Consider the following 23145-nt stretch of genomic DNA (forward strand, 5'->3'; position numbering starts at 1 on the left):
GTTTACCCCCAACCCTGTTAATATTTGATTTAGCACATTTCAAGGCTAAAAAGCACACTGCAAGATTTCATGAATTAATTTATAATTCTGGAAACCGTCCATGTTTTACAGATTTGTAAGCTGTGAGAATGATCCAAGATTTTACCCTCATTCTGACTAAGGTTGCAATATTAATATTCATATTTTGTGGAAGTTTTAATCAAAATTAAATTTGGAATAGCAGGGTGAAAATCTGTCACAGTTCTCAAAGTCTTTCTCCATAACCAATAACCATAACAATGAAAAGTGAACTGGCAACACTCTTGGACATCAACCTTAATTCACACAACCCTAGGTAATTACAACAATACAAGAGCACACAATGATAAATATATGTATGTATGTAAGTATGTAAGTCTCCAAGCAGACCTTGATGGCGTCAAAGTGCCGAGACGGTGCGTCTAACCTGGAGAGAGCAGCCAGTCAATCTGTGGAAACTGTCACAGTGCAGTAGCAGTCACACAGACGTTGGGATGCAACCCAGTGGTTAAAATGACTCATTTTTAACAATGTTACACAGGCACTTGAAAATCCCAGTGTCATTGAAACCATCAGGCTGAGGCAAACCTTCAGCCAATCAGGATTGATTGGCTGAGTTGCTGTATAATGACATGAATTGCTTTGATTTGTGCAGGATAAATTAACATAAATCAACACACAGACCACACCAACTATTCCTAACAGTACTACAAGATCTTATCCATATTTTGTAATGCTGTACACTATTGCCCATCCAATGCCAGTTACTGCTTTACTGCAGGCAGAGTCATATAGGCAATGTAGTACTTATCTAACCTAGTGTGTTAGGCTTTTTTCACCAGATTCACTGTTTTGAAAGCCAACAGACATGATTACATTGGGCAGATCTGTAGACATATTTGTGAAGACTGACTATTAACTGTTTGTTGTCCATTTACAGTGAGTACACAGATCAACAACAAGGTCGCAGGGCACAAGATAGAATAATGCCTGTCAACTGATGTTTGTTATCACTGAAATAGAACTGAAGTAAATCTGGCTTGGCCATTGTATGGGTTGACATCTATTTTTTTTTTTTTAAATCAGGCTAATCAAAACACCAGAAACAATCAGGAAACCATTTTTGTTATTAGGAATAAAACTAGGATTAAAATCATATACTAGAAACAATGTGTTGTTTTTCATTTCTCCTATTCACTAAATAGACAGAACACTAGCACTGGAACAGGGATTGGATCGAGGAGAATTTTACCACTAGATGCCCTTGTCAGGCTGCCATTAGATCCACAGCAGGATCATCTGACTTTAAAAGGAGTGTTCCCTCAGTGACTGGCACTGGCAAAGCCTTGCTCTGGAATAGTAGAGAAAAATAAAAGGGTATAACTTGGTTCAGGCATCACTTATCTCATCAGCCTCCACATTTCATTTCTTTGCCTCCTGATCCACTGTCTACACCCATCCCTCTTGCAGCAGGGTTACGATAACGCTTTACTTTACAACGGCCTTATTATTAGTTTAGTGCATTCATTATGAATAACTTCAGGCAATCAGTTGGCCACTGCCCAAACTTTGCTCACAACTTGAACATACCAGAAAAACGTGGTCAACAAAATTGAATAGAAGCACTTGGTGCATTTGACTTAATCTTCTGTTGGTAAATAATCAAACATCACGCCATTATAACCTATCACTTTAGTGGTCACTGGAGCACAACATTCGATTCATTCAATTCAGTTTAATTTAAGAAAAGAATTGAAGATGGCACATCACTTAGCACCAAGGTTGGCTCAGTTCATGAATGAACTATCAATTCCAACTGAACTGAGGAATTGGAATTTGAAAAACAGGAAACATTTCAGGAAATTGAAATTAATTCAATGAAATTCTGTGAAATTCCATGTTTTGTTTTGTTTTGGGATTTTTTTTGTTTTGTTTTTTTCTTACCGCATATCTGAGATTACAAATAGTGTTATATATTATCAGTATAATATCATATAATGTCATAAAATATTAAACGTACCTTTCAGGTGGTATTTGATACATAATATGTAATCATAATACATGCATTATGATTGAATGCATTTGATTTCTTTAACTGTCTTTTATTTGATTCATGATGTTTGATTTATAATGTTTAGCAAGTCAAGACAACCTCTTTTAGAAGTGGAATTTCATGGAATTTAATTCTGTTTCCTCTCATTCTGATTCAATTCCAATTCTGTTTCCAGGAATTTAATTGGAATTTACCATGCACTCTCAATTCAATTCATGAATGGCCCCAACCCTGTTCAACCTTACTTATTCCAGGTGCTTCGATGCTTTTATAAGTACTTGGTTTAGTACATTATGTTTGTACACTTGTAAGTTACATTGTGTTGTTACACCGTTGTTAAGTACAATATGTATTAGGGAGATTTTCATCAAGTTAAATATGTCCATTGTAAAGTAAAGTGTTTCAGTAGCAGATGAAGTTCCTTCTCTCCCTGCAGTCCCTGGTCCCCCAGTGGTCTCTCTGGTCCTTGGACAGGGTTCCACAGTGCTGCCGCGGGGCCGGGCAGAGCGGCAGGTCCTGGTACCTCAGCGTCTCTCCGTTCACCCACAGCCACCTGCCAGCCAGGAAGCGCAGGCCGGTCCAAACCTGAGAGAAAAAGGCTAGCTAGACAGGTAAAACATTTTTCTTGAGTGGTATTGTCGCTGTATTTTAAATTTAAGCTCATTCGTTGGGGGTTGGCTGAGGGGGTTGCAGTAGACTGATTTTAGCCTTTAAAGGGGAATACCATTTCAAGTTGACATGTACAGTAGGAGACACACATGCCTACATAAAGGGTATTAAAGGGGTGAGTGTTGCGATGTAGCTAGAGCAAAAATAATGAGGCAAAAGCAGTAATGAACTTTCCTATCTATTTCTAACTGCCTAAATAATGTGATGTAAGAATAAATTAAACAAATATGTCTTCCCGTGTCATGTTATCATTATTGTTTGAGATGCAATACAGCTTGCGGCAGTGCTTTTTTAAAACTATCGTACATGTACACAGTATCCCACAAGCATATCTCTGCTCCCCATACAAGTTGCCATGATGTTTAAATACATTTCTGTTTATCTTTTCACTGCTCAAAATAACAAATAGTTTTACCATTCTGTGGTATTCTGCATTTATCTGAATATCGTTTTTTGATCTCAAAGACCATCTGCAATTTTCCCCCCACACCCTCAAACCTCATCAGTCGCGGCCTCCTGTATTATCTTCCTGGCGATTCGGTGGTCGTCCGCGGACTGCAGGCTCACCAAGTCGTACAAGTGGTTGTGATACAGGTGAGGTTTGCTGGAGTCGACAGCCTTGGCCCTGCAGTGCTCCAGGGCCTCCTCCCACGTCTTGCTCTCCTTCACCAGGACCAGTTTGTCCTCAAAGCAGATGAAAGGCAGACGGTAGGAGCAGAGCATCCTGTAAAATATTTTCCTCACAGTGTTGACATAGCCACAATTGTCATTTGGATGTCCTTGTTCCCAGTTTCTGTAGTGTGATGATGCATTTCCTGTCCACCTCCAGATGCCACTGGTATCTTGGTACAGTCCAATCCAACCGCCGTGGCCCTTGTCAGGGATGGTTGTCTGGAGTGTGATGGTGGCGAGGTCAGTGTGCTTATTCTCACAGTAGAAACGAGCATCGTACCAATTCCTACGTTCCACTGGCTCAATGTGAACTTGGTTGCCACGGGAGCAGTAAAAATTTTGTTCCATAGAGCAAGACACACTAATCCACTTTTTACTCTCCAACATATAGGCACAGGCCATTCTGCTCCTGTGTACTGTTACCCAGCTGCTGCCCTCTACTTCTCCAATCCACTTCCACAGCGCGGGGTACTTAGAGTCTCTGTGCAGACCAATCCAGAGACGGACATTTGGGCTGTCACCAGCCAACAGGTCTTCCTCCCTCTTGCTTCCGGCCACAGCCAGGTCAGTGTGATGCGCCCTGCAGTACTGCTGTGCTTCTGACCAGCTCTTCGACAGAGCCACACGGAAAAACTTCTTCCTCCTGGCAGATACCTCCAAGGCAGGAGCAGCAATAAGAAGCAAGAGGAAGAGGGAGAGAGGAAGCTCAGAGGTGCTCTTCATAGTTATGAGTCTTTGATAAGTCGCTTTTTTCTTTTCTATCGGTAGTGCGGAGTAGAGTAGGATACAACTTGTTGAAGCCGTCTGTTGTGAAACCTGCTGATCTGCTGCAGTAGTTGGAGCGGAAAGGAGGAGAGGGAGGATAGGCTTTGTTGTGAAGAACAGCTGTCCGTCACTCTGTTTTTATTGCAACTACCTTCTTGGCCACTCCCACTTAAGTCACATCTGGACAGACCTAGCTGATGAACAGTATGTCTCCGTTTTCATGTGGTGATTCTGTTATTGTGTCCCCTGCCCTGTTTGTCTCATTTCCACCAGATCTGGGTTGATATTTTGGGCGTGACATCATTATTGTTTGCAGGTGTGATCACCTACAGGTGTGATAGAGGTCCTGCCGAGCTATTACTGTCATGCAGGGTTAAGATTGAGTTCTAAGTTCCCTTCCACCCCCCAAGTCCCCCCTCAATACTAACCCTGCTGTCATGACACCTCAGTGAAGGCAATGAAGGCATGTAGCCAAAACATGTTTGTGAAAAAAAAGTATCTAATTTCAATTTCTATTAACATTTTACCACCAAGAATTATTGGGCCGTATCACTGTCTCAGGACAATACAGTACTAAGTACATGTATTGTGTACTGTGCATGTAAAATGCAAGCACTAGAACCGCCAGGGGGTCATTTTTACCCCCTGCCGCAACAGCGTCAGCAATCGCACAGATGTCATTTCTTGAAGCAGTTAAGTTGTTCATTTTCATCTATTTTTTTAAATAATAAGTAAGACTTGACAAAATAACTATTTAAAATTCAATAATAAGAAATAAAGAAACGGAGCGCTCGCTCGCTCGCACGCACACACACACACACACACACACACACACACACACACACACACACACAACATCATACTAAATGCTGGGCGACATTGATGGTTTTTGAGTCTGTGCAATATTTTATACAGTGTATTCCTTTCATTCAGTAGTTTTAGAGACCATGGTGCTGAAGGAGCTGTCCATGGTTACGATATGGGCAAGGTGGCTGGTCGCTCTATTGAGAGTAATTATAGATATGATATAGATTGTGATGTTTGTTTTATGCTATAGCTAGAGTCACGCATTTTCAAGTTGAGCTGTAGGAGCCTACCTGTCACCAGAAGCCTTTTTTTTTTTACCGGGTGTGGAGGCTCGTACTCCTCCTCAGATGAAGATGATTCATGAGGTGAAAATGAAGGGTCAGTCATCTCTCCCCCATCAGATTCTCCCTCACTCATGTCCTGAAGCATTTTCACTGCCTCTTGCACATTCATCTTTCTTCTTTTGTCACCGTCCATTTCTTGTTTTTGCTAAGCTAGGTAGCCTACTGTAAGCCAAAAAGACGTCTTGACTAAACAATGGGCGTTGCTAGGCAACCGGACGCGGCATTATACAGCTGTTTCTATGAGGGGGTAAAAATGACCCCTCGGCGGTTCTAGGTATAAATGATCATAATTTTTTTTCTTTTTATCCCACACCCCCCATAATTCACTAGATGATTAATAAACCCATTTTAGGAAAAGTAATGAACTGAGAGATGTAGGGGTTTTATTTTAACAGAGTTACATGCATTTGAAAACACAAGGGGGGTAAAAATGACCCCTTGGCTCTATTATGATTAAATGGTATGGATATGCCCTCCAGTCCCCCTTATTTGACATTTAAACATGTTTCTATCATGACTTTATTAACATTTAACAAAAACAAGGCTTATATCTGTGGGTGCATTGTTTTGTCATAGTTCTCAAGAATCACTGTAATATTTCAGACAGACAGATGTGAGTGAACTGCAGGATCCTGCACCGTCCAATATTGTCTATAGAAGGAATTATATCATATTACATTAGATCTGCTGTATGGTTAAAAGGTATCAGAAGATAAATAATAAAGTCTTGTTCACACAAAGTCAAATCTGCACAATTTCTATTGTGTTGAAGTTCGGAACCAAGGTAACTTTGCTCTTCATCTCTACTATTATTTGAAAATGTTCATTTCAAAGCATATATGCGTGTTGTCTTCATGGATAATACATACCAACACCGCTGGTAAGGTAGACAGAGGACAGCACAAGGACAATGTAATCAGCACCTGCTGGCAAAGAAGATTCAAATCCAGTCATTTCCCTGTAGCCTGATTTCCCCATCCAAGCATGGAGACTGGACAGTTTTGAATGTGGAAGATTTGAATGGCTTTTCAGGAGGCAGAGGAACAGAGCCTCTCGCTGCACAACGCATGACTGAATTTGAATCCACTTTGTTTTTTTTCTTGTTTGTTTTTTCATGTCTTTTTCCTTTTTATTTGCCTTTAAAGGAATAGTTCGGTATTTTGAACCCTGGGCCCAAATAACATGTTTTCCGTCATGATCCCTATTAGTAGAAACCATAAATTCGTTAGCCGCCTGCTCCATCCGTCTGGTAACACCGGGCGGTCCCCTCCCTCTCTACTGCAATAGAAACCTAGGGGCATACGCGACAGTCTCTGAAAACTATGATAAACGTTGTTTTGCAAAACATGACACTCACACGACACTCAGTATAGTCAGTATGTCAGTATGTTATCTTGAAAAAAATTGTAAAAAAAAAACAAAAAACGAGCTTTCGGTCAGCAGTTATTTTTGGATTCTTCTGGCTCTTGTGGATGCCGGTTTAGAAGGCAGCGCATCTTTGAGAAAAAATAGTTCCTATCCAAATAGAACACAACTATTGACAGAAAGCTCAGTTTTGTTTTTTGTTTTTTTCAAGACAGGGATACAGGGAATTCTTCACAGAAATATTGCAATTATTTCCTATCAAACATTGTTGGACAAAATGGACTACTTGGACTTGAACTTAACTCTATTCATATACACTCACCGGCCACTTCATTAGGTACATCTGTTCAACTGCTTGTTAACACAAATATCTAATCAGCCAATCACGTGGCAGCAACTCAATGCATTTAGCCATGTAGACATGGTCAAGACGATCTGCTGAAGTTCAAACCAAGCATCAGAATGGGGAAGAAAGGTGATTTAAGTGACTTTGAACGTGGCATGGTTGTTGGTGCCAGACGGGCTGGTTTGAGTAATTCAGAAACTGCTGATCTACTGGGATTTTCACGCACAACCATCTCTAGGGTTTACAGAGAATGGTCCGAAAAAGCGAAAATATCCAGTGAGCGGCAGTTCTCTGGGCGAAAATGCCTTGTTGACGGCAGAGGTCAGAGGAGAATGGCCAGACTGGTTCGAGCTGATAGAAAGGCAACAGTAACTCAGATAACCTCCTTACAACTGTGGTGAGCAGAAAAGCATCTCAGAATGCAACACGTCCAACCTTGAGGCAGATGTCACTTTGGTAGCCGGTTGACACTGAGCTGAAAGCTGATACCTACCCAGTATTAGTAAGGTGTACCTAATGAAGTGGCCGGTGAGTGTACATTTATTATGTTTTATTGATTTTCTGAACTCAGCCACACAATTTCTCTAATTTCTCTGAGTTGTTCGCTGCTTTCATCCCGGTGCAGCTGGACCGGCTGCAGGCTTGGCGGTGTGTTTATGCTTCAAGGCTGTTAGACAACATAGGTCTATATCACACACACACACACACACACACACACACACACACACACACACACACACACCTAGCACACACACACCTACCTACCTTAGCATGTGACATCCAATTGCACATACATTTTGACTTATTTTATATCCATTCATCTTGAAAAGTTTGACTTGTAAATGCATGCATCTACAAGCCTACTCCAAATAGAAATAAAGTTATATGTAAAAGGCTAAATATCATTTCAAATAATCCAAACTCATTTTTGCCATTCAATCTGCAGCTTGGCCCACTGTTTCTCCTCCACCAATCAGAATACGGCTTCACCATTCTAACCGATTACGACATCATTGGATGGAGCTGGACTCTGCTCTACCAATCAGAGCCTGTCTCAGCTGCACTGATGACATCACAATCAGAATTCTGACGTGTTTGGTCACAGCAGCTCAGGGCATAAAAAGCCTCGCTTGAGGTCTTCAGCTTCATACCTTACCAGGCTCTGTCTGGTAAGGTATGAACTCCCCTGGGTGCTGGTACAGCTGTTGCTTGGACCGCGGCAAGAGGCTCTCTTTGGGAATCTTTCTACACGGTCCTCATTTCAGACCAGTAGCTGTTGGCTTGATGGGCGTGTTTGGAAACGTTCTCTTATGTTAAGTTAATAGTTCACTGAAATGTGTTTCTGAGAGAAATGAGGACCCTGTGAAAACGCCTTCAAATGATCGCAATCCTGTCAAAACCGACACGAGACACCAAGAGATGGAGCGGGAGCAACAGATTGGGGGTGTCTCTCACGTCTACTAGTTAATTTTGATAGTTTGGACCAGGTGGTGTGGCGGCTAGTGAATGCGGTTCATTGAAGAGCTGGAGGCGCAGTTCGCATCCCGCTGAAGCCAACCTGCCAGCCGCTCCAAAGGTGTGGTCTGGCGGTTAGCGATTGTGGTTCGTTGAAGAGCTGGTGGTTGGTACGAAGAGACGCGGTTCACCTCCTGCTGAAGCCTGCCAGCCAGTCCAAACGGTGGTCTGGCGGTTGCGGTTGAAACGTGGTTTGCCTCCCGCTGAAGCAAACCCGCCACCCAGTCCAAACTGCTCGTCATTAATGGCTAGTATCCCTGCCTGTCACACAGGAGGCTGGGGTTCAATTCTCCGACGGGGAGGCAAGCTTCCCTGAATTTCCCCAAGGGGATTAATAGAGTGCTATCTTATCTTATCTTATCTTATAGGGTTGTAGGCCCTTGTCAAAGTCCACAGTAAGAGCTTTAGGGGCTCCAGGGAATGTGGTGGGTGCTGCCGCTGCTGCTCCTGCTGCTGCAGCAGTACAGTTAAGCCAGGTGGTCGTAGTCAGTAGTGGCAAGCAACAACACTGCTGCTGCTGCTGCTGCTACTACAGCTGCTGCAGCAGTATAGGCCTAGTAGTGGTAGTTCCACTACAGATATCTGAAATATCTTAAAGTAGCATTTTGGCTAGTCATAATGTAATGAGAGATATTGTAAATTAGCATATATCTCTCATTACATTATGACCAACCGAAATGCTAATTTAAGATATCTCTAATTACATTATGACCTGTCAAAATGCTAATTTAAAATATCTCTAATTACATTATGACTAGTCAAAATGCTAATTTAAGATATCTTCCAGAGTCCAGTTTGGGATGAGGTCGGGGGCATGCTTGGTGATTGATGACATGGTGGTTTCGATAGTAAACGTCCCGTATCACAAACAAACTGAATGAATGATGACGTGGCGTATGAATTTGGCCGAGCGCCAGGATACTGTGCGAGTACTGAGAATATCACCGGTAGATCCTGGACCTTCGTTTGGATGGTGAGCAATTCAAGGATTATTTCAGGATTTTAGGCTATGTGACATGCGGTGCGCTTGTGGTGTTCCAAAAAGTTGAGATATTTTTATCTCAGCCATGTTCGTGCCAGAAAAAAAAGGCGCCTTGCAACGTGTACGCACCGCAACCGCGCATTGACCGCACATTGGAAATAATGGATTTGCGCACGCAAAAGACGCCACATGTGAACCATCAATTTTATTGGGAGGGACAATTTTGCCTACTTTGAGCCGATACGCCTATGTTCACACAGCACTTAGAAGATTTGCACATAAAGCTAAAGTTACTTCAACACAAAGACTTCAGATAGACCTAACAGTTATCAAATTAGTTCGCAAGCTCGGGAACAATACACACAACTGGCAGAATTTACTATGGAAGTTAGTTACCGTAATTCCTCTAATATTGGCCCGGGCCTTTATTTACCTCAACTGCAGAGGGTACCAGGCCTTTATTGGAAGCAGGCTTATATTAGAGACAGGCCTTTATTTCTAATTCCCTCTGTTTGATAAGTATATTTGCTCATATTTTAGTATGAAGCCTCCGTGTTTTCTGATCTGCTTCTGTTGGGGTACGTTAGGTAGACGTTTTTTTGTTACTGCAATGCATTACGATAATTACGGTAATCGACGACGGCATGCTCCAGAGACTTCCGCCGGCCGAGCCATCTTGTGGCACTTGTACGTTACTACAAACTACAGTTACAAACAGGCACCAGGAGTTTACCAGTATCCACCGTTGTTTGCATGTAAGCTGAAGCTAACTGAAGCTAACTGAACCTGGGCACCGATGTGTTCCCGGTGATCCGGCCGAGATTTCGGCGGGGGTCCCAACGCCGATGCGTCACCGGGCGTCCGGGGCTTGGATCGGGGGGATCAGTGCGGGCCGTGGGCGCGGTGGAGAGGCAGCAGCGGAGAGAGGAGACGGACACAGCCATATACTAGGTTTTGACCTAGTCTTGTTTCCTTTGTTTTTTTCTCCGGCCTGTATTTGAGGCCGGCCTTTATTTGTTCGTGTCGACCACGGCCCCGGCCATTATCGGAGACCCGGCTTTTAATTGACTACCGGCCACTATTAGAGGAAATACGGTAGTTAGCTTACTACTAGCTACCAAGGTAGCTAACAATGCTGGAAACGCTGATGAAGGCTTAGCGCTGAAATGCGTTCGGTTCCCAGCTTGCTGCTGTGCATATAATAAACTTTTGTAATTCATTTGGTTGTGCGGACATCCCTCTTTTTTTTAATCTATATGCACAAGAGTCTGCACCCCAGCGGCGTCGTTAGGCCTGGGCGTCCGAGGCTACAGCCTCGAATGTTTTATGAATAGTAGGGGTGGGCGGATCGATCCCAAAATATCGATACTACAGATACTACGTCTCGTTTTTGAAGATCGATTCTAGCGTCAATAGGATCGATATCAGTTTCAGTTTCAGTTTCCCTCTTCTACGTTGTATCCATTTTATCAAAGAGTAGAACTGTCTGTGCAAACAACATTCCGTTGTCGTGAACACATCTTAGTGCATGCATGCACTCTTTGCTTCTCCACTGCTGTTGTCGTGTCGTGTGCACTCAAACAACGAACATACGCGTCGCGCACGCGCAGCGTGCCGCGGCGCACACCGCAGCGCGCACCCTGAGAACCATTGCTCTAACTGAAGGAAAGAAGAATGGTTGAGGGTAGTTTGTGCTTTTGTTTAGTTATTTGCACTTTGCTTATTTATAAAAGTTGTGAAAGTTTTAAAACATTCATTGTTCTCCACAAATAATTGTGTGCACTTTGTTTATTCAAAAAACTTTTTTTCATGTTTGCACATTCAATTTACAATAATAAAAAAAATAGTTTTGTTATTTGCCTTTAAAAACTGTCATGTGTTTTAACATGCATGTGATTAAGTAATTAACAGTGGAAAGCAAAAAAAAACTGGCTTTTTTTTTGCTTTGCTTGCTACATACATGCTTCAGTTGGGAATCAAACCCGGGTCTCACAGGTGGCAGGTAGAAATTCTACCACTCACCTTACAATGATTGCTAACCTTTGGCAAATAATTTAGTGGTCATGAAAATGTATTCAGATTTAGCCTATTGATGATGCATTCACCTCATAAATCATGACACACTGCTCTCCCCTACATGAAAGTACATAAGGCACTTTTAATAATAAAAAGTATCGGTATCAGTATCGATATCGGCGATTCTGGCCCTGTATTCCTTGGTATTGGATCGAAACCAAATTTTGCGGTATCGCCCACCCCAAATGAATAGCCCCGGATCTCAAAAAAAAATAAAAATAATTAGAGTTAGTAGTCAGAGCGGGCCAGTTATTTTACGTGAGCCAGCTTTGAAGCCCGGCTTTAGGTGCATCGAGGTACATGCCGGGACACAAATCGAACTCACCTGTCGCTGCTTGCTATGTGTGTCTGTTTGGTAGGGGACTCTGCCAATCTGTCATCGAGTAGTTTGAGTCGAACTAAAGGAAAAGGCTACGTTATGGATGATTTTAATTGGTCGGTCCTAGTCTAGGTCAGAGAAGGCAAGGTAGGCTACATACAGCCAGCCATAACAGCCAGGAATCACAATGTAAGGAAAAGACAAGACAGGTTATGGATCTTCTTCACGTTTTCAAAAGAGGAAGAAAGGTAAGATATGTTATAGGTTAGTTTAATCAAGTGATTGATTATCCATATCTGGAAAGACAGCAAAAATCAGGCAGCTGTGTGGTGGCGAGTTGACTGACACTTGGTTGATAGCTTCATGGTTAGATGCCTACAAGCTACAGCAGTTGTTTTTTTTTAGCTCAACATCTTCAATATAATATTGGATCACTGTAAACAAAATGTTACTCTTTGTTACTATTTCTCTCCAGTCAGCTGATTAGTCAGTTAGTTACTGAATCCTCCCATTCAGGTCTACTTATGTGGGCTGCTGAACATTAAATGCAAAAACTAATTCTCTTTTATATATAAATATATATATAGGCTATATATTATATTTTATATTTTTATATATATATTTTAACTAATTGTCTTCACATGAAACATTATTTTCAACTTAAGATATTGTTTCCCTTAAAGGTGAGAAAATGTTTAAAAATGTAATTTTTAATTTGTGCCTCTGTATATTTTTACTACGCTGGTAGACTCCTCCAGCCATTCAGAATGGATTTTTGATGTGGCATTGAAAATATCAGCTTCCTAACAGAAGGACATCACAGGTTAAATAATTTACTTCTTAAAATGAGTTATGCTTAAAGTTAAGTTTCCATACGTAACAAACAAACCAAAGTAGCTCACTATTAGGTTGTAGTAATATAGTGATATAGGTAGTGAAATATATAGAAATATAAATTTGATTAAATATAACTCACTGGATTACGATTGGATTGGATCTTTTTTTTTACAGTAAAGAGACAGATGAGGAGTGAGAAGCACATACTGTCATATATATTTAAAGTTTTATATATTAATTGATAACTGTGTCTCTGTTCATTTTTTGCAAAACCTGAAATGAACAAGAGAGAGGAGGAGACAGAGACAAAGAGAGATGAGGGGAGGAGACAAATAAGTGTCAAGAGAAGAATTCAGGAGGCAGGCCTGAGGAGAGAGACAGACAGACTACAATATACTGTATCACTGTTGGCCTTTGCTGCTCAAACTGTTTACTGTGCTGGATGTTCTGAAATCCTAACAACGCCCCTGCTGCACCCTAAAAACAACAAGAAGAGTGTGGAGTTGAGCGAGCTATTTCTTCCTTTGAGCTAACAATAATGGGACAAATATATTAAAACCTATGAAATGATAAATGTTTGTATGATGTGCATCTAGGACATAGTCGGGCTGTAGGCCAACTTGCTCTTTAGGTGATCTCCTGAAATTTAGTGAAATGAGCACAATGTCTTAAAATGCAAATATGTGCTCCGTGCACGAAAGGTGAGAGAAATACATTTTTCCACCACGAAAGGATTATGTGAAGGAGAACATGGAAGTAGTCTGACATTGAAATAGGCACGGTGGAGAGTAAGGGTTTGGAGGTTGGGGTGGTGGATGTGGACCTGCCTTCAAATTCAACAACCTGGGATCAATTTACAACTCATACCAATACAATTTCAACTGTGAGTGAAGTTTTAACTTTTAGCTAAAGTTTTCCTTATAACCATGACCAAAATCTTTCCCTAAACTTAACCAAATTATTTTAGCTGCCTAAACATAAGCCTATAGCTAACCTTTTCACATGATGAACAGGTGAAAATGGTGTTTCCAATGCATGCTATTGTCACATGGAATTCATTTTTTATAAGTGACTTAAAGAAGTGAATATTTATAAAATCACGTTTGGAGATGAGAGTGGACATGAGACCAATGCTCCACCCAGCTCCCGGTAGGCTATAGAGTGTGTGTGTGTTAATGCTGTGGAGAGATTGAACTGGTCAGCCTGATCTGGCCAGGTGTGTCTAGGTGGGAGTGGCCAGGTAGGTAGTTGCCATAGGAACAAAAAAAGACGGTGAAAGACAGCTGATCACCAACTACTGACCACACCTCATACTAACCTGGCTGACATTACAACAGCCGACTCAAACCCACTTTACTTGAACTGAAGATTAGTCATGGTGGACAAGAGCAGCCCTGTACTCCCCCTCTCCTTCCTGCTCATTGCCGCTCTTTCCTTGGAGGCATCTGTGCTGACCAGATTTCACTATTTGGGTGAGAAGATGAACTGGACAGAAGCTCAACAGTTCTGCCAGAAGAAATTCTTTGACTTGGTTACTCTCAGGGGAGCAGAGGACGGAGACCAACTGGCCGCTAGCTTGGAGCACACCAAGGACAGTCCTGCCTGGATTGGTCTTCACAGAAGCCCTGAGAACGACTCAGTCTGGAGGTGGACTAGAGCAAGGTGAGGATCCTGTTTGAAATGAGAGACTTGATATAAGGCATCACGTCTTCCAAGCAACTTTATTGAAACAATTTACGTTACCATGTTTAAATTGAAGTGAATTTCACTGATAATTGAATGGAAACCAGCAAAATTATCAGCAGTTGCGCTGAGATGATTTGACTTGAAATATAAGCAAGATTAAAGTCAGTTGCTAAGCTTGTTTCTTGTGTTCTTGTTTTTTTGCAGCGAAGGAGGGAGCCCAGGAGAAGACGTCTCGCAGAGTAGTCACTGGGCAGAGGGAGAGCAGAGTAGCGTCTGTGCCTTAGTGGAGGATCAAATGTGGTATGCTCGTAAATGTTCTAAAAGAAACCATTTCTACTGCTCTAACGGGGACGAACTAGACCATCATAAAAAGTTACGGTCCTGGTACGGTGCTAAAAAGTACTGTCAGCAGAGGCACACTGACCTAGCTACCATCACCGAGATGAACACAGAACAATTCAGTGAAAGTGGCTGGATTGGACTGTACAGAGAGGCTAAGATCTGGAGGTGGTCTGGACAAGAGACAGTGAACTACACAAATTGGGCACCAGGACATCCAGCTGACAGAGACTGCGGCACTTTTGAACTCAGCACTAAACTGTGGTACAGCAATTCATGCTCTAAGTATTTTAGCTTTGTCTGCGACGGTGACAACCTGGTCCTGGTGAAGGAGAACAAGACGTGGGAGGAGGCCCTGGAGCACTGCAGGGCCATGGCTGGCAGCAAAACTCATGGCAACCACCTGTACGACCTGGTAAGCCTGCAGACTGGGAACGACCACACCTACGCCAGAGAGAGGATCCAGGGGGCCACGACCAATGAGGTTTGAGGATGGGGGGTCATATTGTAGTGTGAGAGTGTTGTCATTTGGTTATTTAACTAAAATGCCACACACAGTTACATTTGTCACCCCAGCTGATCATAAACGTACACTAACCAAATTAAACATAATTCTAACCTTGCTCCTAACATAATGTGCATTCCTAACTTTTAGAACAAAAGCATGTTTGCCTTTTTTCTGAACACGGCTGAGTTCAAATCTAAGTCAATTTTATTTTTTCTGCAATTTAATTTCATTTTAAATAGTTTTCACTGATTGTTCTAACATGCACAAATGGATTGCAGTATATTTACATTTCGAATGGACTGAATTGTAAGAAATGTGTTTTACTACTCAGCTTGCCTTTTTCAGCTTGTTTCTTCCAGGCAGGTTTTGCTGAGCATGCGTGGTCTTTTGTACCTCTACCAGGCTTCACATTTATGCAGTGACACACATTCACACCTGGGAGCTGCCCCAGTACAACCAGGCTGCCCCTGAGCAGAATTAGTACATTAAGAATAGCATAATGCAGGGTGTCCTGGTGGCTCAGTGGTCTAAGGCGTTTACCATGTAAAATGCAGTGTCCTAGGTCTGAATCTGACCCGGGACCTTTGCTGCATGTCATCCTCCTTTCTCTCTCTCACAATCTTTCCTGTCTGTCTCTACTTTCAACTGTCAAATAAAGGTGAACATGACAAACACACAAAGTACACAACAAACTTTACGTTATATAAATGTGATTTACACTTAACAATACATTAATCTCATAAATGAATCTGCAAATTACCATCCAATCACAGCACAAACAAATTTCACCTAACTTCATAATCCATCATTGTTGTGTCTTTGTTATATCAAAAGTGCTGACAAAGCCTCATCAAGTTTACTACCCAAAGTAAAATAGCTGAAACAAAAATGTTGCTGAAAACTATAGCTGAAACAACAAATTTCTTTGGCCAAGACGTGGGCCCTCTGGAGGGAGGTGGGGGAGTGGAGGAGGGTTTGGTTGGTGAGAAGAGGAACAGGATGTTTCAAATCTACCTTTATACTGAGGGTGGTACATTTTTTTTTACTGCATCTCCAATTGAACACCGGCTGCTCGTTTTAACCACTTGAGGGCGGATTGAGTCAGGTTTAGTGAGATAATTACGGCACCAGCACATTTGTGTCCAAAAATGTGGACAATATGACCGCCATTGTTGTATTTCATAACTAAATAAATAGTTCTAGATATCAGTTTACAGTTACTCTTTAAGCTACCACCTCCTCAAATAAGCAAGACTGAAGTGAAGCTGAACACATCACATATAAAAGAGTTCATTGCAAAATTGAAAATACAGGGATAATGACACTTTGGGGGAAATGTTTTAGCTGTCTAGCTGGCCTTTTTCTCTCAGGTTTGGACCGGCCTGCGCTTCCTGGCTGGCAGGTGGCTGTGGGTGAACGGAGAGCCGCTGAGGTACCAGGACCTGCCGCTCTGCCCGGCCCCACGGCAGCACTGTGGAACCCTGTCCAAGGACCAGAGAGACCACTGGGGGACCAGGGACTGCAGGGAGAGAAGGAACTTCATCTGCTACGAAAAGAATTTTCTCTTGTCATGAGAGACAGAATTTTACTCGTACAGCCAATGAGACAAGAGGTGATGCTTGAAGCTTGTTAACCCTCCGCTATTTATACCCTTTTTTGTCTGTAGGTTGTCACAGACTGAGGGGTCTTTACTGCATATTTAATGTTTTTGTATTATTAAAATCCAATAGGGTTGAGATCTATGCTCATATTCTGTACTAATCATAGTGTGTTCGAATTATCATAATTGCTCAATTCAGTCAGATATTCAATGTTCATATGTTAATCATTATTTGTTTGTTGTATTGATACTTCATTGAAGACTACCCGTCATATATTCAATGCTCATATTTTGTGGCAATCATTATTTGTTTTGTGTTTATTATTGAGTTGAAAGCACACAACAAGATATTGTTGAACTGCTGGAAAGTGGAAGGCTGCTCATTCGTGAAATCAGGATATCAGACATTCAGAATTGTATTTTAGTAGGATTTACTACAGAGAGAAAGGTGATAGAGAAAACTTGTTCAGTAAAAGAATTCAAACTGAGATCTCTGTGTTCTTCTTCCAAAAGGTTATTTATTAGCATGCAGCACAGAGAGAAGTGCACAGCAGTGGCAAATGCAGTTCTCTGAATAGTGAAGTAAAGCAAGTATGATTTTCAGCACAAAGACAAGGAGTGGATAGGGGAGGGTGAAAAGTGTAACTGTAACTTGTTGCATCCAGCCGTTGGTTTTACATGTAGGTGAAGAGAGCAACAGCAATAGTGATGAGGATAGCTATAGTAAGAGCAAGAGAGCAAGAAAAAGCCAGAGTTGCTCCCCTCATGCAAAGTGAAACATGTCTTGTGGCTGCATTGTATTATGGTCTATTGAGGCTACTGTCAGAAGAGAAATTGGTATCTCTTCCATATCTTCCATGATGGATTTCTCCCTGTATGATTGTTGGATGTCAGTGCAAAATGGTGAGTCCAGAAAGAAGCCCATTGCTCTTTGATTCTGAGGCATTGACACCAAAATCTGAGGTTGACTGTTGAAGATACTGTTTTAGATAGCTGAACAATTTTCTGCAATCAAACTCCATTAGCTGCACTGGAAATATCTCAACATGACATTGTGTCGTCTACGTTTGGCCAGTTATCCATGGGAATGAGAAAAATACACCAGCAAACACCAACCCTGAATTTATCTGTTGGAGTGAGAGAAAGACTTTTTTTTTTTTACGAAAAGCTCAGAGCAGGTAGGCCTACAATATAATTTACATTCAGTCAAAGAGGGTTCACGTTGGTTGTTCAGTCCCACAGTCCATGAAAATTCAGTGATCCAGTGCAGTAGACAAATTAAAAGATTAAAGTAGCCTACAATAAAATAACACACACACACACACACACACACACACACACACACACACACACACACACACACACACACACACACGGATACAGCATTCCGTGGAACTATTGCAAGGTTCCTATCGTCGTCGGAGCCATTTCAGGGTGGGACAATATCCATTTCCGTTTGTCATTCAGCGAGTGAGCAGCTCGGCATTTCAGCCGTTTCTTACAACGTAAGTAGTGAAAATAATGTTCTAAAAGGTTACATTTTACAGGTCCTGCGATATCCACCTGGTTGAAGTGATATTTGATCATTATGTGGTTAACCCGTCAAGATATTGATCGTCAAACATAAACGGTTACTGTCAAGTCTCGATAGCTAGCACAGCACCGGCGAGCTAACGTCAGCTAAATGACAGGTGACGAGATTTCAGCTTGTAACGGTAGCTAGGTTATCCCTTCATGAATTTAATTACACTGCTTTATAGCTTTATACGGCCCCTTTCAAAGACGAGGTTCAAAATATTTTGCTCTGTTTTCTACAGATTTGTTAAAGGCAAATGTGGTAACACCGTCAATAACGTTAGCCTACGTAGTGTTTGATGGTATATATTTTACGCGTGTAACTGTGTGTATCTATATGTCTTAAAGCACATCTTTAAACGCTGTGAATAACTGCCCATTAAAGTTCAATAATTATATAGCAGACATTAAATATATTTTTTATGTCATAATATATACTGATTAGTGTACTATATTCTCAAACTAGCATAAACCAGGTTTTCTCATTGGCCAACATGGGTCGCACACCTGTTGGTGGTGGGGAATCATAGTGTTTTTAAAGAGCCTTTGCTTCAGGTTGGAAGACTACATTTACTCAGTTTGGGTCCTGGATTGGAAAGTGTGAAGAACACCTGGTCTGTGTTGACTGCAGTCCTGTCATGTCTTTTACAGCGTGCTGAATCACCCATTGCTGTTGGTTACCAGACATCATGACACTGTTTCACTTTGGAAACTGCTTTGCCTTGGCATATTTCCCCTACTTCATCACATACAAATGCAGCGGACTGTAAGTGTTTGTTGGACTTTGAGAAATGTGATGCTGCAATGACATCATGCGTTGTAATGTATGGCTGCTTACAATGTATGAACTCCATCCATCCATTCATATACAGTAAATAAGTTGTGGAGGAAAGATTAGAGTACTGTGCTGTACCACCTGCTGAAGTCAACAGGGACTCTGTTATCTTGAGACAATACTCTATTCCTCATTCATAGTACATTCATAGTATGGAGGCCTATTCCTGTGTTGTAGAGCCATACACCCAGAGACTAAAGAGTCTTTGTTTTTAATCTGCTTTGTAATGTCAGGTTTGGGAGGGGGTCCAGACAATCCTCTTATAACTGTGCAATGTGTGTGTGGGTTGGACGGTGGTGGGGTAGTGCTTGTATTGTACTGTGTATTTGTATACGTTGATCGCAAGCCCTCGAATGGTTGATTTTACAAAATGGTGTAACATAGCACATTTCTGGAGGGACTGCCTCATGCTGTGCCTCTGTGTACAGTCCTGCTAGTTAACTCTGTGTGTGTGTGTGTGTGTGTGTGTGTTCATTCATCCATCCCTCAGTTCAGAGTATAATGCATTCTGGAGGTGTGTCCAGGCTGGAGCAACCTACCTGTTTGTCCAGCTATGTAAGGTGAGTGAACTCCCTAGCAATTGCTGATTAATCATAATTGGCTTGTTTCACTCTTAAAACCAGTAGTGGCCTGTAGAAATCCATAATCATGAACCATCAATTCCTAGCCACCATTTCTGTTTAGCATTTTGCTGTGTGCAACAGAAGCATCCCTGAAGATCCACCTCCAAAGCCGATAGGACCTTTTAGAGTGTTTGCCAGGCACACCTTATTCCCAGCCTCCTATTGGACAGGAGGGCCAAACCTGTCTCACACCGTGATGACCTCAAGATCTCACCTGTTTTGCAAGGCTAAAGCACCTGGAATACAAGACGAAATAGCGACGACCAACAGGAATTGAAATGTCATGAGCTTCCCTGTGTGTTGGAGCATGTAAGCAGAGTTCGTTGGTCTCTCTGTGTTTCAGATGCTGTTCCTGGCCACATTCTTCCCCACCTGGGAAGGAGGAGCTGGAGTTTACGACTTTGTAGGGGTGAGTGGTGGGACTGCATCGTAGTAACAAAATATCGGAAAGATTGATTCAGTCACATTTTGTAATTGCAGAGACGTAGTTAAAAAATGTCAGCAGATTTTCAAGATTGTCAACACTTTAAACATTTGGAAAAATAATATATATCCAAATTCATTTTGAGGGGGTAATCTGAGATCCCAGTTCTTAGTGTTTGCTTTGTTTGAGTAAATTAAAAGATTTTGTCCAAAGTGCAACTTGATTTGTAGGCCAGGGATCCTGTAGAATACCAAAAAAGCTTTCCGCCATAACAAAAAAAATTGCAGTGTCTTCCGATTTACAAAAATGCAGTAATGAAATGTGTGCATATGTGCCCACCATTGTCTGTATCACTTTTTTTTGTGTGTGTGTGTATCCCAGGAATTCATGAAGGCAACAGTGGACCTAGCAGACCTGTTGGGCCTCCATCTTGTGATGTCTCGTAATGCCGGTAAAGGAGAGTACAAGATCATGGTGGCTGCCATGGGCTGGGCAACAGCCGAACTGGTCATGTCCAGGTAAGCAGTAATCTAGTTCTTCAACTCTTTATTCATTATGGATGAACATGTACTGAAAACGAATTGACAATCTTTAACCTCACTTTAACCTGAATACTGAAATACTTAAGCTCATTTTATCTATAAACTAATTTCTGCAGTTCCTAGAAGGGATCTTTTAGTGCATAGTAAACATATATTATATAACATCATTTATCATGCGTTTTTTTATCCAGTTTCCCCAGGGAGAGAATTTGTTTAATCTAATTATTGTATATCATTATACTGTATATCTAAGCGTGTGTGTGTGTTGCGTTGCTGTGTCTCCAGGTGTCTTCCTCTGTGGGTAGGAGCCAGAGGGATAGAGTTTGACTGGAAATACATCCAGATGAGTTTTGACTCTAACATAAGTCTGGTGAGTACATGTTCTCTTCTCATTTTTTCACACACTCCTCTCATTTTGAATCTTCCTCTGCGTTTCCTTTACCAGGACCTCAGATTGTTGTGTGTTGAATGAAGAAAAGATAACAAAATGAATACGTTATGGATTAATGTGTTCTTGTCTGCCTGTTTAGATAAAGATGGACTTTTCATTCTCTTCTTATTCCGCCTTTCTCTCTGTGTATAGGTCCATTATATCGCCATGGCAGCGGTGGTATGGATGTTTACACGGTATGACCTTCCCAAGAGCTTCAGGCTACCTGTTACCGTGCTGCTGGGCCTGTGTGTCTACAAGGCCTTCCTAATGGAGTAAGTCGTACACACACACTCCCACGTTCAAACACCCACATAAACACACGTAGACATACTGCATACAGTCCACAGAGAGACACAAGTAACCGTGGCCTGTGTATCTACAGGGGTTTCTCATTGAGTAATGTGGACACGTGCACAGAGACACACATACACGTGTACACATACACACACAAACATGTTGAAAATGATAATACATATAATGTATAATGTAAAATGTTTAATATGTGTTCCATTTCTCTCCACCTCTCTGTGTATGTCCCTTCAGGTTATTTGTCCACGTCTTCCTGCTGGGCAGCTGGACAGCGCTGTTGGTGAAAGCCGTGCTGACTGGAGCCATCTCTCTCTGCTCGCTGTTTCTCTTCGTCACTCTGGTCCACAGCAACTAAGTAAAACCCCACAGCCTGGAATAAGCCTCAGATAGTCTTGGCCTGGACTCGGGTTGCCACATGCCAGAATTTTACCCCTGATGCCATAGCAGTCTAAGTATCACCGTACAACTCCAAAGTATACTACAAACTGCTTGTTGTTTGATATTGGATAGTTGGACCTGTTTAAAACTGCACCAACTGGCAAGCTAACCAGCTGTTCCACCAATTTGTTTTTGTCAGTCTGTTCTTTAGAAAATGGACATTGGCACATTTTTGCCATAATACAGCCTGTTGTCTTGTATGGACCCATAACAGAAAATATGTACTCGGGGTAAAACTAAGTTCGTGTTCAGTCCACCAGTTAAAACTGTAGTATGATTGGCTTACCCAGCTGGTGTTGACATGTTTTGTTAGTTTTGTGAAAAGGTGCATTTTGTAGCACTCCCAGATGGAAACAGAATGATCACAAATGAATTAAGTGTACAATAACTTATATTTCTTTTCTATCTGTTGTCCAAATGAGCCAGCATGTGTGCTTAGATTCAATAGTGAGCTAGACTGAATGAATTTTTAACAAATGGATGACACTGGCTATATCCTTTGACCAATGGGCCTCAATTTATCAGTTTATTCATATACCAGTAAATACAGCAAGCATTTAAAATATCACCACTATGCTGAGGAAACTTTATATCTTGTTTTTCTATTATTAGGTAAATGGTATTGGAGATTGAATGAGGCCCACAGTATGAATGAGATGAGGGCACAGGAGCGGAGTCGTGGATACTCTGCACTTTGGCCTCATTTGGTGTGAGTGTCTGTGATTTTGACATGCAACTAATAAATGTCTTTCTATTGTAAATTTTGGCTGTTCAGAGTTTTGATTGACCAGATAGTGTTGTGTTGAGTGGTTTTGGTTTGAGAAGACAAGAACTGGATTGCTAAATTTTTTCCGTCTTAAAGCCTTTATCCGGGGACAGATTTTCTGAGGATGCATGCTCTTTGTCAGCAATGGTGTGCTTCACGTTCATGCATTCACACCTGAATCAGCTGCCTGATCCAACCACAGTCTTCTGTTGGCCACTGAACAGCTCCAGTGAACCAATAAGAGATTAAACCCCTTGCTCAAGGGCACCTCATATTTGTTGAGGGAAAGAAGATCAATA

The 23145-nt window shown here is 41.7% G+C and overlaps 2 protein-coding genes across 3 annotated transcripts; both read left to right on the plus strand.

The window, feature by feature from the left end:
- The first annotated feature begins 14139 nt into the window (after window positions 1-14139).
- LOC139916207 (macrophage mannose receptor 1-like) lies at window positions 14140-17353 on the plus strand. 2 transcript variants are annotated; one of them, XM_071905009.2, is made up of 3 exons: window positions 14140-14430; window positions 14659-15277; window positions 16672-17353. In XM_071905009.2, the coding sequence occupies exons 1-3, from the start codon at window positions 14144-14146 to the stop codon at window positions 16873-16875; spliced, it is 1110 nt and encodes a 369-aa protein (XP_071761110.2). In that variant the 5' UTR covers window positions 14140-14143; the 3' UTR covers window positions 16876-17353. The 2 variants fall into 2 exon arrangements, with proteins under 2 accessions (XP_071761110.2, XP_071761111.2); XM_071905010.2 differs by having other exon boundaries at window positions 14659-15208.
- A 988-nt stretch (window positions 17354-18341) lies between these two features.
- On the plus strand, window positions 18342-22841 carry tmem147 (transmembrane protein 147). Its single transcript, XM_071905006.2, has 8 exons — window positions 18342-18406; window positions 19128-19242; window positions 19802-19871; window positions 20278-20343; window positions 20740-20876; window positions 21186-21270; window positions 21484-21605; window positions 21877-22841. The coding sequence occupies exons 2-8, from the start codon at window positions 19166-19168 to the stop codon at window positions 21995-21997; spliced, it is 678 nt and encodes a 225-aa protein (XP_071761107.1). The 5' UTR covers window positions 18342-18406; window positions 19128-19165; the 3' UTR covers window positions 21998-22841.
- The last annotated feature ends 304 nt before the right edge of the window (window positions 22842-23145 follow it).

Source organism: Centroberyx gerrardi, chromosome 12 (assembly GCF_048128805.1).
Source record: "Centroberyx gerrardi isolate f3 chromosome 12, fCenGer3.hap1.cur.20231027, whole genome shotgun sequence".
In the NCBI taxonomy this organism is placed as follows: Eukaryota; Metazoa; Chordata; class Actinopteri; order Beryciformes; family Berycidae; genus Centroberyx; species Centroberyx gerrardi.

Bases quoted from the DNA above. Each gene is read 5' to 3' on its own strand.
- tmem147 (XM_071905006.2), top strand. From the start codon at position 19,166: ATGACACTGTTTCACTTTGGAAACTGCTTTGCCTTGGCATATTTCCCC. The intron at 20,344-20,739 runs GTGAGTGGTGGG...TGTGTATCCCAG, and splicing joins GAGTTTACGACTTTGTAGGG to GAATTCATGAAGGCAACAGT. The intron at 21,271-21,483 runs GTGAGTACATGT...CTCTGTGTATAG, and splicing joins TTGACTCTAACATAAGTCTG to GTCCATTATATCGCCATGGC.
- LOC139916207 (XM_071905009.2), top strand. From the start codon at position 14,144: ATGGTGGACAAGAGCAGCCCTGTACTCCCCCTCTCCTTCCTGCTCATT. The intron at 14,431-14,658 runs GTGAGGATCCTG...GTTTTTTTGCAG, and splicing joins TGGAGGTGGACTAGAGCAAG to CGAAGGAGGGAGCCCAGGAG. The intron at 15,278-16,671 runs GTTTGAGGATGG...TTTTTCTCTCAG, and splicing joins AGGGGGCCACGACCAATGAG to GTTTGGACCGGCCTGCGCTT.